This window comes from Zootermopsis nevadensis, unplaced genomic scaffold, assembly GCF_977971745.1.
Source record: "Zootermopsis nevadensis isolate Lab colony 2312 unplaced genomic scaffold, Znev_1.0 Znev_ptg000022l, whole genome shotgun sequence".
NCBI classification, from domain to species: Eukaryota; Metazoa; Arthropoda; class Insecta; order Blattodea; family Termopsidae; genus Zootermopsis; species Zootermopsis nevadensis.
The window spans coordinates 21182966-21196722 of record NW_028259154.1 but is presented as its reverse complement, the minus strand read 5'-3'; the positions used below and the strand labels follow the sequence as shown (position 1 = coordinate 21196722).

At 41.6% G+C, this 13757-nt stretch overlaps 1 protein-coding gene across 11 annotated transcripts in view; it reads left to right on the top strand.

Moving 5' to 3' along the window:
• LOC110829533 (uncharacterized) overlaps positions 1 to 13757 on the top strand; it is a 108167-nt gene that overhangs the window by 57296 nt on the left and 37114 nt on the right. For 8 of the 11 annotated variants that reach the window (XM_087353962.1, XM_087353967.1, XM_087353965.1 and 5 more), the window contains 2 exons: positions 1413 to 1638; positions 3570 to 3732. In XM_087353962.1, coding sequence (XP_087210088.1) covers positions 1413 to 1638; positions 3570 to 3732 — 389 coding nt within the window. Of the gene's footprint in view, positions 1 to 1412; positions 1639 to 3569; positions 3733 to 6330; positions 6470 to 11557; positions 11964 to 13757 lie in introns of those variants that run through there. The other 3 variants (XM_087353971.1, XM_087353969.1, XM_087353970.1) reach the window with 2 other exon arrangements.

Genomic DNA, 13757 nt, shown 5'->3' with positions numbered 1-13757 from the left:
TTTGCGAGTATGAATGTATGTTTTTTTTATGAAATTGCCACTATTGCAGACTCCCTATTGAAAACTAGCCATTTGTGTAGACATGTATATGTGTTATTAATAACGGCAGCCTTCTGAATCCATACGTGTGTGCGCGAGGATATGTGAATACATGTGTAACCTCACGAAAGATCATGTGAAGTGAGCCAGTGGATGGTACAAAGGCGATTCACCGGGCAGTCGGATAGTTTTGAAATGTACAGAGATTCAAGTTTAGGAGCTTTCAAAATCTCATTCTTCCTTCATTACAGGGTAAAGTACACAGTTACCTTAAAGGATCTCTCCCTTTTGTGTTATTTTCTTGTTACTGCCTGTATATCGAGGTAGGACTCGGCCTACATCACAAGTCGCAAAACAAAAATGCGAATTCACCATGTAATCATATGGACTACGAAGTCTTTGTGTAATATATTAGGAAATATAGGCCTTCTCATACGTGTCACCAGCCTCACATAACCTGACCCAACCTGACCAAAATCAACTAAAACTGCCTCTAAGCAGAAGCTCGTTTGCGCGTATTCATCCCTAAGGCCACGTAACCTAACCCAACTTGACGAAATCCAACAATATCCGCCCCTGAGGACCACAACATTGCGCATTGTCTTCTGCGCATGCGCAGATGGTCGTTCGCGCATTCACGTTACCATCTTCACCTAACCTAACTCCACCTGTCATGAACAAATCCATGCAAATGTACCCCTTAGGAACTGCGCATTGCCCATTGTGATCTGCGCATGCGTGTCAGTTACGTCACATGACCTAACCCAACCTCACCCAAGATAACTAAATTAAACTAAATTAGACCCTTAGAAGCTTGTCATTACGAATTCCCGACTGCGAATTAACACATTTGTTCTTTAAAGTGCGGTGTGTTTATTGACTAGTTGAGCAACTATGACCTTCTCGAGGTAGTCCATAAGTCAGTGAACCTTTAGGCATTACTTGAAATGATGAATAATTATGTATCAATTCCGACGTGTTTCAGCTGCCTGCACCAGCAGGTGCGCAATTCAATACATTGACACACCCATTCCTGATGTTTTCTGAGATGTTGCGTTGGTAGTCTCGTAATAATTTTCTGACGTTTCAGAGATGTTCTCTGCCTCCATCATCAGGGCGATGAGTTAAGCACCTCTGAGACATCGGTCAATTTCTACAGTACGAACACACAGCGCGACATTTACAAGACAGTCATCTTCATAGTAGCCACTTGAGAACCTGAAATCACACCCATTAAGATTCGTGACATAGCTGCAGTTACGTAAATCAGTGAAGGCCGAGGTGGTGTGGAATAATGTTGATAGCTGCCCTTCTCCAAACCATTCACCGTTGCTGTGTGACCCGAATAATGTGGTTAACGTCTTTTCTAACAGATCCCTGCAACAAGAAACGTCGTTTTCATCCGTTTCGAGGTCTTCGCCGGATATTCCGTAAGAAGGCCCGCCACCAGCACCCGGGGCCCGAACTGCAGGACCACAGCGGCGTTCAGCAGCACGTGATGCTTGAGGGCGACGGTTCCCCTGCTCAGGCGCTGGACGCCCATCGCAGTCGGTCCACTAGCACCCTGCTCTCAGGGGAAGAGACAGCACCTCGCAGAAGGTAACACTCCCGTCTTTACCTGATGCTAGGCTATAATTTCCTGAACGTTGTCACAGAAGTCAGCTGTTGCGTCTTATTCCGATAGCTTCCAGACTGATGTAGTTCGTAACTCCACAACGTCTACTTCTTCTTCTTCTTCTTCTTCTTCTTCTTCTTCTACTTCTAATTCCACTTCTACTTCTTCGAGCAGAAGAGTCCTCCTTTGGGAAGCCAAAAATCTCTTAAACAGTCAGAAAATGTCCCACTTTCCATTTGACGCGAAAGTTTATTACCGTGTTTACATTGGCCTGTCACTGTGCCCAATCCTGAACCAGATGAAGCTATTACGATCTTCTGGCTTGTAACGCCGTGTAGTCATTGTTTAAAAGTTGGCCACATTCGATATGTAAGACTTGAGGTTTTCACATCGGTGAGTATGAAGATTTCTGTCTTCTGGGTTGTTGCGCTGTGCAGTCTGGTCGATGTTAACCAACGTTTCAGAGGTCATACTGCCTCCGTCATCAGGGCCTGATGACGGAGGCAGTATGACCTCTGAAACGTTGGTTAACATCGACCAGACTACACAGCGCAATAACCCAGAAGACGGATATCTTCACATTCGATATCTTTACCGCCGTGAGAACTTGACATCTCTGATGGATCCAGTTCACATCCAGAAACGTAATTTTTACATAAATTATAATTTTATCCTGTTTATATGGAGCGAACTGGATGCAGCTAGCTCAGGATATAGTCCGGTGTCGGGTTTTTGTGAACACGGTGATGAACTTTCGGGTTCCATAAAGAAAGTTGGCTATTCTTTGACAAGCTGAGTATACAGTCGACTTTTCAAAGAATTTCCTGCGCCATTGATTGGGTTATCCAATTTATGCATGGATCATTCAGAGGATGCCTTCCGAGAGATTTACTCGCCAAATTTCTTTCGATATTTCTTGTTTCGTTAGTGGAACAACGTGCCGATCCCATTGTAACGTTCTCAATTCAGTTGATTTATGTCGGGAGGCTTGTTAAGGTTGTTTTCATTTCATTTTAAGCGGGTCCCTTGTCATAGCTGCGTTCCTGTGGCTTGCCCTCAGGTTCCGGATCAAGGAAACACTCTGTACATGAGGAGCGTCGAAGCGAATGTTTTGATTAAGCGTCACGGTCAGCCGACATACACCGGACATCCTCTCGCCTGTGTATCGCGTCCGTGCCTTAACTAGCACACGACGTGTGACTGAAGTTCGGTTAGTTTAGTATTTTAGAGTAAAAGTTTAGTTGGTGTTTGCCGGCCCTACTTTTAAACGTCGAATTTTACAAGTAACTTATTTTGTACTATTAAAACCGAAATTTATGTTTTGTGTGCAGACTTATTTTCCAGTAAAATGTTTCAGTACTCGTACATGGAAGGAATTCACTTTTGTTAAGAAAGTTTTGAATTTTTTAGAGTTTGTAAAACCTTTCTTTTCGTATCCGTTTTATAGGCAGCATGAGAGTAGAAAGTTCCATCTTAGACATAAAAATCTACAGAATCAATGTATTCTCATCGTTTGTAACAGAATTACGTGGGACTTTGAAGTGAAAGGTATCTGTACTCCAGAAACTTCGTATTTATTTTATGAAACCGCTTTATTAGAACAAAAGTATGTAACGTTGAATGGAACCTATTTTACATAGGCCACTCTTATAAGGTCGTACTTGTACTTTATCTAAGTACCTAACTTAAATCCAATCCACATCCTCACAACCTGTTTCGTGTAAGATCTGGTTTGTTAATTCACAGTTCATCCACTCTGTAGCTACTGCAGGGCTTCTCTTGGTATGTTGAAAGTTACTTACCTAGGCAAGAAATTCCCTGCCTTTGTAAATCTCGAAGTTTTATACTGGGCCTACCTTTTCCTCAGACTTACCTAACTTGTGCCATGTCAAGACTCTGACTTTTGTTTTTGCAGGAGTGGGAATGGCCTGTTTCCGTGTCACTCGGGGCTCAGCGTGTCCCACGATAGCGTGTTTACTGCAGAGCATCGAACCCCACACTCCAGCTCAGAAGATCTGGACACAGCACAGAGTTCGTCCTCGCTGTCGATCCAACAGCTGGTGCTCCCAGGAGTTCGAGTGAGTGGCAATTCGTCTATCATTTCTGTAACGCAGGAAACGTTTAAGAACGGTGGAAAGTTTTCGTAACGAAAGAAAGATTATTGTGCAAAGTATGAGGAAAAAGGGAAGAGATTCCTGGGGCGACCATAGATTCGATGCAGACGCCATTTTTAATATTTTAAGTGTTCGTGGAATGAAATCTCCAGATTGCATTAAGAATCATAATAGGTTATGTCTCCTAATTTGTGGCAGTGATTATGAATGTCATTATCTCAACTTATTCTGGTAGATGTCGTTGAACACCTAACTACATGAACTGGAGTCCTTTTGGAAAATGTAACAATCGCTCTGATGGGCAAGAAATTTCCTGTCTTTCGAGGACCTCACTGGTTCATTGCCGCGTCTACAAGAGTCCTTCAGCGGACAAATGAAGTTTCCCCAAGTCTTTTCCCTTCAGGTTTACCAACGTGTAAATAAAAATTGCCTGTTCGGACGGTGAGAAAGAGCACTTTGTCATGTCTGTATTGCAATGTCAGTGTTTCGTAACAGTCATTAGCGCGAAAGGTCAAAGGGCAGGATGTCACTTAAATTTCCCGGAATTATGACAGATAATTCTTTCAGATGTTAAGGTCATGAGTAGAAATAACCAAACTGAAACGAGTTTTGTCGAACGATGTTGTATAGTTATTCGAATTTTTAGTTTGAAACCCTGTAGAGAAGATGCCTTTTGGGATACCCAGGCATAGATGTGAGGGTAGGATTTAAATAAATCTTAAGGAAATGGGAAACACTTTTGTGGACTGAATTCATTAGATTCGTGATACTGACACTTTGAGGGCTCTTTTGAACACGGTAATGAATATTCGGTTTTATTAACATGAGAGGGAATTTCTTGGCGAACTTAGCGACTGATAGCTTCTCAAGAAGGACTCTGTTCCATGGAGTTATTAATAACTGGGGACAGAATATAGAAACCAGTAGGTAACATAAACGTGTCTCTAAGTAAAGGACTTTAACTTGTTTCAGAGATTGTCGGTGAAATTACGTATTTAATTTTATTAAGACGAAAAACTAAGGCCTAAGTCTTGATTGTCCCGCTACCAGTAACAGCTATAGAGTAATGTATACACAACCACGAATAATGCATTTTGAAGACACGTGGTCTCGAATTTGAAGTAAACAATATTTTAGCCGATGTAGGAACCTCTTGGTGAAAGGCCAAATTTAACACGGAAGTTAAACCATGGATAGAGGGGCCACTGCATTCAGATTCCTGAAAATCGTGACACTGCTCAGGTCACGTGAAATGGCATTGTTCTATGAGAACGAACTACTTCACATTGCTTTGACGCCGAAGTCCAAAGTCCACAACAGTTTTGTGACTTCCTTGGTGGATGGAGCAGTTTCTCAGCCAGATTTTCCGCGACATGCGGAATTTGCAGTAAAATGTTTTGTATTTTAGCACCAGTTTTAAAAAGTGTCATAATGACAGCTCCGTCTAACGAAGTCCGTCGTTCTCCGTTGCTGTTGTTCAAGTGGCAGTTTTCCAAGAGATTTCTCATCAAAATTGTGTGTGTATTTCTTGTTTTCTCACCCGGACCGCAAGTTCTTCCCATCGTAAGCTCCTTCATATCATTACCCCACTAACTTACCTCTAAAAAGTCTCCTTTCGATTCATCTTAAAATCCCTCTCTTAGTTCAGGTCTCGTTGGTTTATTTTTTCAAAGAAATTAAATGTTGTAGAGACTCCAGAAACGGGAGTTCTGCATAACTGTCTCGTGTTTCTCTACAGAATGAGGCATGGATGAGTGTGGGCCACTTAACACACCTTAGGACGTGGCACGTCAGAAACTTCCTTCAAAGTGGACAAACACCTCAAAAGTAGAATTCTGTTGTTTTTGTTTTTGCTGTGGAGGTTTATCCACTACGGTACGTAGTTAGTTGTTCAGGGCGTGAATTTCTTACGTGTTGAGACGAAACAGAATCAGGATGGCATGTGTACTAAAGAATCTTCTCCGTCTAAACGCGTAATCTCCTTCGACGTCGATACAGGAAAGTGCAGAGTTTATTCTGCCGGCCTGTGAGAATTAAAACTGCGTGAAGTCTAATTCTGAACTGCAAAGTGATTTTTTTGGGAGCCGAATACACGAGCATAACTCAAATGCCGTATACCTGTATGCCCGAATTTTTCTAATTTATATGTAATGACGCTTTCCCGAACGTAATTGATTATGTAATAATGTAACGCACTTTGAATAAATTGGGTGTGATGATGTGTGTTGGATTTAGCTGACTGTGGTCCAGTGACGCGTTTGAAGGCAGGGTAAAATTGAGCCTTAGGGTTTCCTGAAGCACGCAAATTCTTGTGCAGTCCGTATTCACTTCGAAACAGTGCGTGTGCTCACCTTAGCTTTAGATACCGTGGTGGGTGTCACGTTGTTTCCGATCTGATACAGGCTGGAATGTAGCATTTGAGAAAAATAAACAGAAGCCGACTGCTTCGGTCAATCCTGACTCACGTTCCTGGTTGGTTGGTTGGTTGGTTCGGTGCCGACAGTGAGTCATGCACGGTGGGTCCAGCTTCCACTAAGCTCACATACCGCAGTGGCGCTGTGGGTAGCACCGGTTACGATGCGTTCGTCGTGCGTGTGTGAAGTGAAGTGAAGTGAAGATCCGAGCGGTGCGAGGAATACGTGTTGAAAGCTACGGATCTGTCGTTACCATTGCAAGCTATCAAGATGTCATTTATGCGAAGGTTTCAAATTTATTTAAACATGAAACGTGAATTTTTGTGATTTGGGGGGTGGGGGGGATTTCATATTCATGGGAAGGGTTGTTTGACGCAAGAGTTTTCGCGGTGTAATTGTCAGGAATATTTACATTGGAGGGTTGCAGTATCTGTGTACCATCAGGGTCGTGAATTTATTTTCATTTTTCTTACAACTTCATTGGTTACCTTCCTTCTTCGACTTTGTGAATTATGTCCTCGTGCCTGTTTGTGTTCAAGATAAACCTGAAACAGTGTGCACATTTGGCCAGAGGATCAGCGTGTCTGTTGTTTATTAATTTCGACATTTTACAGAAGGTTTGTCCCGGATGTGTGAAACAGCTGTAAGTCTCTTCTCTTTACACGCACAGAGGAACAAGTTTATATGACATACGCTTCATTTGCAATTAAATTTATGTATAGCAACGCTGTTCGTCGTGGTAAAATGTGCCGTTTTCTGCTGTTTGTTTACAGAATGCACACCCCCTTTGTCGCCCATATGCGAAAACATAAGATTAAATTCAGGCATTGTAAAAGGCCTATGAAATTTGTCGTTTGATGTTGGCAGCACGTGTGTGAACCTCTGTGGCGGTGGCAGCCCTGTAAATTCTTGTGCGAATGCTTGCTAGTGCTTACGAGACGTAGAGTTCAAGGCTTTCAGTTTCGTGGTGTTACGTCTTCCGATGGATCTCCATTATTGTGTAATGTGATCACAGTCCATTATCTGCCACAACTTCTCTGTGCTTTGTTTCCGGGTTCATATTTCGGCCCGGAGACTGTCAATCATGATTGAGGTTTTCGTGTTTTTTCTACATCCTTCCAGGCACTGTAATAGCATATTAAATTAGGCTACGACGGCTACCTTCTATGCCTTGTGAGATAGGTAAACCGATAATGACAAACCAGTATCGGAGTGAAAAGTTGGTGCCGAACATTACGGAGTTGTGTTAGCACACGAGAAACAGAATTCATTGCCCCCCCCCCTCCCCAATTCTTACCGATTTGCGTTCTTCATAGCGAGAAACATATATTTGTATTGTTTGTTGGGTTAATTTTTCTCCGTTGCTTTTTTTACCTGATAATTTTGATCATTATGATTACTTTGGAATGGCCGGAAGTGGCCTTGAACTACGGAATACAAATAAGGGTCTCTAACGTGTTGTTCACTTGTTTTGTGCTTTCGACCTATTTCGATATTATCATCCCATCTGCACTTCGGTATTCCGAATGATCTGTTTCCTTCGTGTTTTACAAGCAAAATTTTTACGTATTTATTTTCCCCGCTAAGCGTTACATCGTTTGATCGTAATAAAAATGTTTGATATTTTGTAAACTTTTGGTTTTTACGGTGAGGGGTTTTACACAGAATGTGAAGGTGACTGGCTTACAGTGGGGAAAAGGAAGTCGCTGTATCCAAAGATTTCGCAGCTGCTTAACTGTAACCCTACCCACTAAACACAGATGAAAATGAGCTGTCTTTATACGTACACATCAAGAATATTTTAAACTGCCCACATATATGTTGTCTTAATAAGGGAAACGTGACCGATATGTGTTTAATGTCAGCAGACATGACACTACCGTTCGATGCGTGGGCTGCATAATGCATTCCAGAACCTCGTTTATATACTCTCATCGTCATGTAATCACCATTTCGAAATGTATGCTCCATGTCCTGATATAGTGTGACGTGTGTTTTCCTTCTTTCTGCCGGGGATGGACAATTATTTTCGGACATAAAGTAAGCAGACGAATGGATAGGTAGATTGACGGCAGATGAACACGATCTCCCAGTTCCAAGTTCGTTTCACGCGCAAGTGTAAGGAACAACGGCTCAAGTGTCAAAAAAGGCGAATGTGGCAGTAATTTCATCATTTGGTTCAATTACCTGAAGAAATCATAGGATAAAACTGGCGGGGTTGATGATTACGATGTATTACACAGAGTTATGGTTTGAAATTAGGTGTTTTATCACCAGGATCCAGGATAAAATCACCATGTAAATATGTTAATAATTAGTACGTGGTAAGGCAAATCCTCTGCACGCAGGCTTCATGTCTCAGATTGTGCGAGGATAATTATAAGACCTGTACCTTCACAGGACAACACGCAGATTCGCACACAAATACGTAGGGTCACTTCCGCCCAACTTCACTTTCAGTTGTGGCATAATTTTGTTTGGCGAGTCAATTGATTTTTCGCGAAGACTGTCTGTCTTTCTGTAACGCGACATGCAACATACTCGTACGCGTGTTAATTGCCCCTTTGAAAAGACGAACTGCGTCCAAGTCTTTGGCACCGTTATAGCCCAGATGGGAACGTCTCAGTTTCTGTAGGTTGAATTAAACCTGCTAAGCAGGTTTAGAATGTTGACACCTTTTATGCCCGGCCGATTACCGTTCCCCTTCGTCTTTTATGTTGGTTTCCGTCTTACTGAAGGAACAATCAGTACTTACCGGTTTACCGACTTTTTTTTCGTTAAACTAGCAGTTGTCTGTAGCTAATGAAGTAAGGTTCTAACATGTAGTCGGGAGTGACGAATGGAAAGTTGTAGTCCAGTCCAGTTATAAATACAGCAGGTTATCCTTTGCTGTAGGATACCTTCCTTGAAAATCGTTCGCTGAACGACAGTCCCAAAAGTTGTAATAGTCACATTATTTTGCAGGCCGTAACTGCATATGCCGTCATCTGAGATTTTACATATGAATGTAAATAATGGTAACGTAAAAAACCGAACTGCATGCAGCAGATTCCTTCTGTAGAAGCTAACAGCCGCTCCGGTGATTAAGGAATTCCACACCCTTTATGGTATCGTTTTTACGAATACATCACTGGACCCTACCCTGATAAAGCCGAATCCACTTCATATCGCCACGCCCGCATTCTTTCAAATAGATTGTAAACGTTGCCTTTCCCTGTAGTCTATTCTGCCTGTTCCTTGTAGTTTTTACGACGAAAATTTAAGTACAGTATTACTCATCTTCCCTACAATGCCACGCCATCTTATCGTCCTTGATTTGATCACCATAATATTTTATGGGTCTTTCCCTGGCGTTAAAACGGCCGGGGCTTGAAGCTGACCATTCACCTCCATATGGGGCCGAAGTCAAGAAAGAGAGGTGCTGTACCTCCACTACCCCACACGTCTTCGTGGTGTGGCACGTAATAAGCATCAAAGACAGGTTTTTTCTTCACATGCTGTGGAGTTCGTTAATCTATTTTCTCCAGCTTTCTGCAACTTTTCTCTTAAGTCAAAATATTTTCGTCAGCACCCTGTTTTCAAACTTTCTGTATCCGCCTGTATCCCTTAGGGTGAGAGACCCATTCTAAACACTAGGTAAAATCCGAAAACCCGGAGATGAAATTACACAAAGTTGTAATTCAATATTCTGTTTTATGTTCGTGTGAAACTTCATCTGTCACAGTAAAGGAAGAGTTTGGATTTTTTGAAGGGGACATAAAGGCTATGGAAAATACGTATTTGGACAAAAGAGAGAGAAAGTAACAAGCGGACAGGGAAAATTACATAATAAGGTAAAAGTTACACATGTATTCAAGCACCACGCCATGTAGACGTATTCGGGAATAGAGGCCAAACACCAAACACTCTTCATTTTGCATTTAGCTATATATGAACACATTGAAGAGCTTTATAAATTCTAATATTTGCCATATGTTATAGTGTGACGTTCGAATTGTCGGGAGATGTACGTTACATGAAGCCGGCGAAGAATTAACATACGGTGTTCTTGTTCTCAAATTGGAGAGTGCAGAACACCAAAGACGGAGGAATTTTTATCTATACTAGAGCAGGGCGCTCCTTTCGGAGCTCCTAAGGGGTTTGGTCAAGTTTGTAAAACGCAACCAAACTTGGTTAGTCACGAAGGGGAGTTAGTTTAGTGTCTCATTCAAGTGTTTTAACCCCTGAGTAAGAAACTAAACTATCCCTCCCGAATGGGGGGTTTAAACACTTGCCCAACCCCCCGAAGTGGTTAGGTTGCGTTTTAAAATCTTGAGTAAGACACTAAACTAACCCCCGTGCAAGTCTCCTTTTTTTCTCTTCTGTTTTTTGTTGAATAGTTCTGATGTTTTAGTTCTTTACGTCGCTGTTCAGAGGCCATCTGTTCTTGATCAGTCAACTTTCTACGTCCAGCAATACCATTGCTAATATTCTTCTGTTTTTTTCTTTTTCTTTTTTTTCTCTTCTGTTCTTGTTGTATACGTTTTTCTACGTTTATCAATGTAACTCTCCCTTCGTTTCTCTTTATTTGTTAAATAGATCTGATGGATTAGTTCTTTACGACGGTTTTCAGAGGCTAACTGTTCTTGGTTAGTTAACTATCTACTTCCGAACCCACCCTTGCAAGTCTTTTTTTTCTCATCTGTTTTTTGTTGAATAGTTCTGATGTTTTAGTTCTTTACGTCGCTGTTCAGAGGCCATCTGTTCTTGATCAGTCAACTTTCTACGTTCAGCAACACCATTGCTAATATTCTTCTGTTTTTTCTTTTTCTTTTTTTTCTATTCTGTTCTTGTTGTATATGTTTTTCTACGTTTATCAATGCAAGTCTCCCTTCGTTCTTCTTTATTTGTTAAATAGGTCTGCAACTTAGTTCTTTACGTCGCTTTTCAGAGGCCAACTGTTCTTGGTTAGTCAACTATCTACTTTCAACCCCATCCTTGCAAATCTTCGTCTGTTTCTCTACGTGTGTTGTTAATATGGTCTCGTTTAACAGTGTAAGTTTTCTTGAATGATCAGTTTGACTTGGATGAATATTATTATCAGTATCAGATTACCTTGTTGGTGTTGGTAACGTCTTCACTTTTCTTCATTTCTTAAATAGTTCTGATGTTTTAGTTCTTTACGTCGCTGTTCGGAGACGATGTGCTGCTTCTGGAGCAGTGATAATGCGACTGGCTTGGTACTAAGCGTTATTTGTTTACTCGGCATTGTTGTGATGTACACGGCATCGTTGTTTCACAACAATGCTGAGTAAACAAATATATGTTGACATTGTTGATGACGTCATTTTTTGAAGACAACGACTAATCACAAATTTTTATAGTAGATTCTGTATTATCAAATTCAATGTAGAATTTCAATCCTGTAGGCCTCCCGTTTTGCTCCGTTTACGTCCTGCATATCTGCGGCTAGGTGACCCCCATGTTTCCGGAGTGCTACGACTGCAGTTTCCGTCGATGTGGTTGGCCACCAGGCGATGGTAACATGTGTACAATTGTTACAAGATACCATGGCCTGCTGCTTCCAGTTCTGTGTGTGAGGGTCTGATCGAAGGAGCACGGAATTTCGTTACAGCGGCTGGCGTCTTGTAATCGTACAGTTTGACCCTGATGCAAGTTACGAAGGGTTTGTCATGTGTGAAAATGTCGTACCGCCGATAACAGTGTATGTGAATTGTGTAATCCCATATACGCCTATGTTTAAACTTATGCGATGAAGTGTTGATTTGAAATAAATGAATGGTTAGTGCATAAAGCTGTGTGAAAGAATGCGCAGTGCAAGTTGGGGGATCTGTTCTAGTGTTTGTGAAGCGATAAACTTAGTAAATACAATGTATTTTTAAATTAGGCTATCTGTGGGCGAGGTGTGGTATTATAGGAAATTGTCTATCTACGTCGTGTGACAGCAAAGATTACGTTCATTAAAACACGACTGGAAAGGTGAACTCTGGAGAACATTGGCACTCCAAAGGTGTTGATTAAGCTACATCACTTCGGTCGTTGTTGCATTGCTGTAATACGAGACGTCTTTCACCATTCTTTCACTTTTGAAGTTGAGAGTATGTGCGATTAGTTAGGTTGAATAACTATTCGAGGCATGGTCAACTTGGAGGTTGGGCGTGGGGCTAAGAATCACTCATCGTAAGAGGTCTAAAATATTCTGTTACGAATTTGTACAAAGACTTAAGACTTGGATATTTTTGCGTGACCTTAAAATTCAAATTACAGAAATAGGGTGTGAAGAAGATTTAGTTTAGGGACTTTGGATGGGGTCTAGTGACGGGCTTCTGTGAAGGCTGGACCTTCGGTTGTCTGGTTAGAGGTAAACGCGACTAATGCGCTGTTGACAGGGACAAGTTATATGAATTACCAGCAGCGCACATATTCAATGACTAGGCGAAATAAGGGCGTGGAATGGATTTGTCTGGTTCAGCATAGGGCCCAGTGGCTGGAAGTTGTGAACACGGCAACTCACTTTTTGAGTTCCGTAGAAGAAGACTGTACCATAAAATTAGGTGAATCGTTTTCCAGAAATATTTCGAAGTTACCCCTTTTGATTAGCTGTTAGCCGCTCAGCCCGATTTTCTTTTGTAATCCCAATGTTCAGTACCTTATTCACAAGAGCCTACCGCTAACCTTGTCTGAACTTGGTGATGCCAATCCACAATCTCACACACTCTTTTATAATGCCATTAGCCTGTTCTCTACCTTACGCGCATTTCTCCCAAGTGGTCTCTTCCCCTCAGATTTTCAGACTATTATCTATACATGCATGCTACATTCCCCACCCATCTCATTATCCTTGGTTAGATAATCCTAATAATACAAGCGATGAAACCCTGCAGTTTCTCTGACTTCCGTTCACTTCTTCTCTGTTTTCAGCATCCTGTTCTTAAATTTCCCAGTTACGTGCTTTCCGTAATGTGTAAGACAAACCTGCCTTTAGCGTTGTGGGCTCTGTGTTTTTATCTTAACGTTTTCGGACTGAAGACGTAAAGGCGAACCATTCTGGTCTTTGTGGTAGCCGTTAGAAAGCCGATGTCTTTAAGAAGGCGAGTGAAGTTAGGCAGATTGTGTGACGCGTGTGAAGACCCTGTAATGGCTGTGACGTGCTGTCGCGGGATGGGTAGAAAGTTGTAATGCGATTACTTAATTAGGTAACGATGTAACTTCTGAAGATGTAATCTGAACGAGTCGAGTTTCATCACAGACTATTAAGCAAGCATTCGGCGCGTCGAATTTATAACAAGTGTTTGTAGGCCAATATTATGACGCGACTTATTACGGTGCATTCTGTCAGTCTGCTCATTTTTGTATGTGAGTGGGGCTCGAGCGAAACTTCCAAATGTGGTGAAACCGCCACCACATTATTCTATTCTTTTTGTTAGGCGTGAAGGATGTCGAAATTTACTATTTTAACGTGTTTCTATCATGAAAGTCAATTAACAACGCTGAATTTTTAATTCTTACAAGGTTTTTATCCAGTTTATTTACTTTTGAATAAACCACCATCTTTACACGTCAGTTTAAATGCAT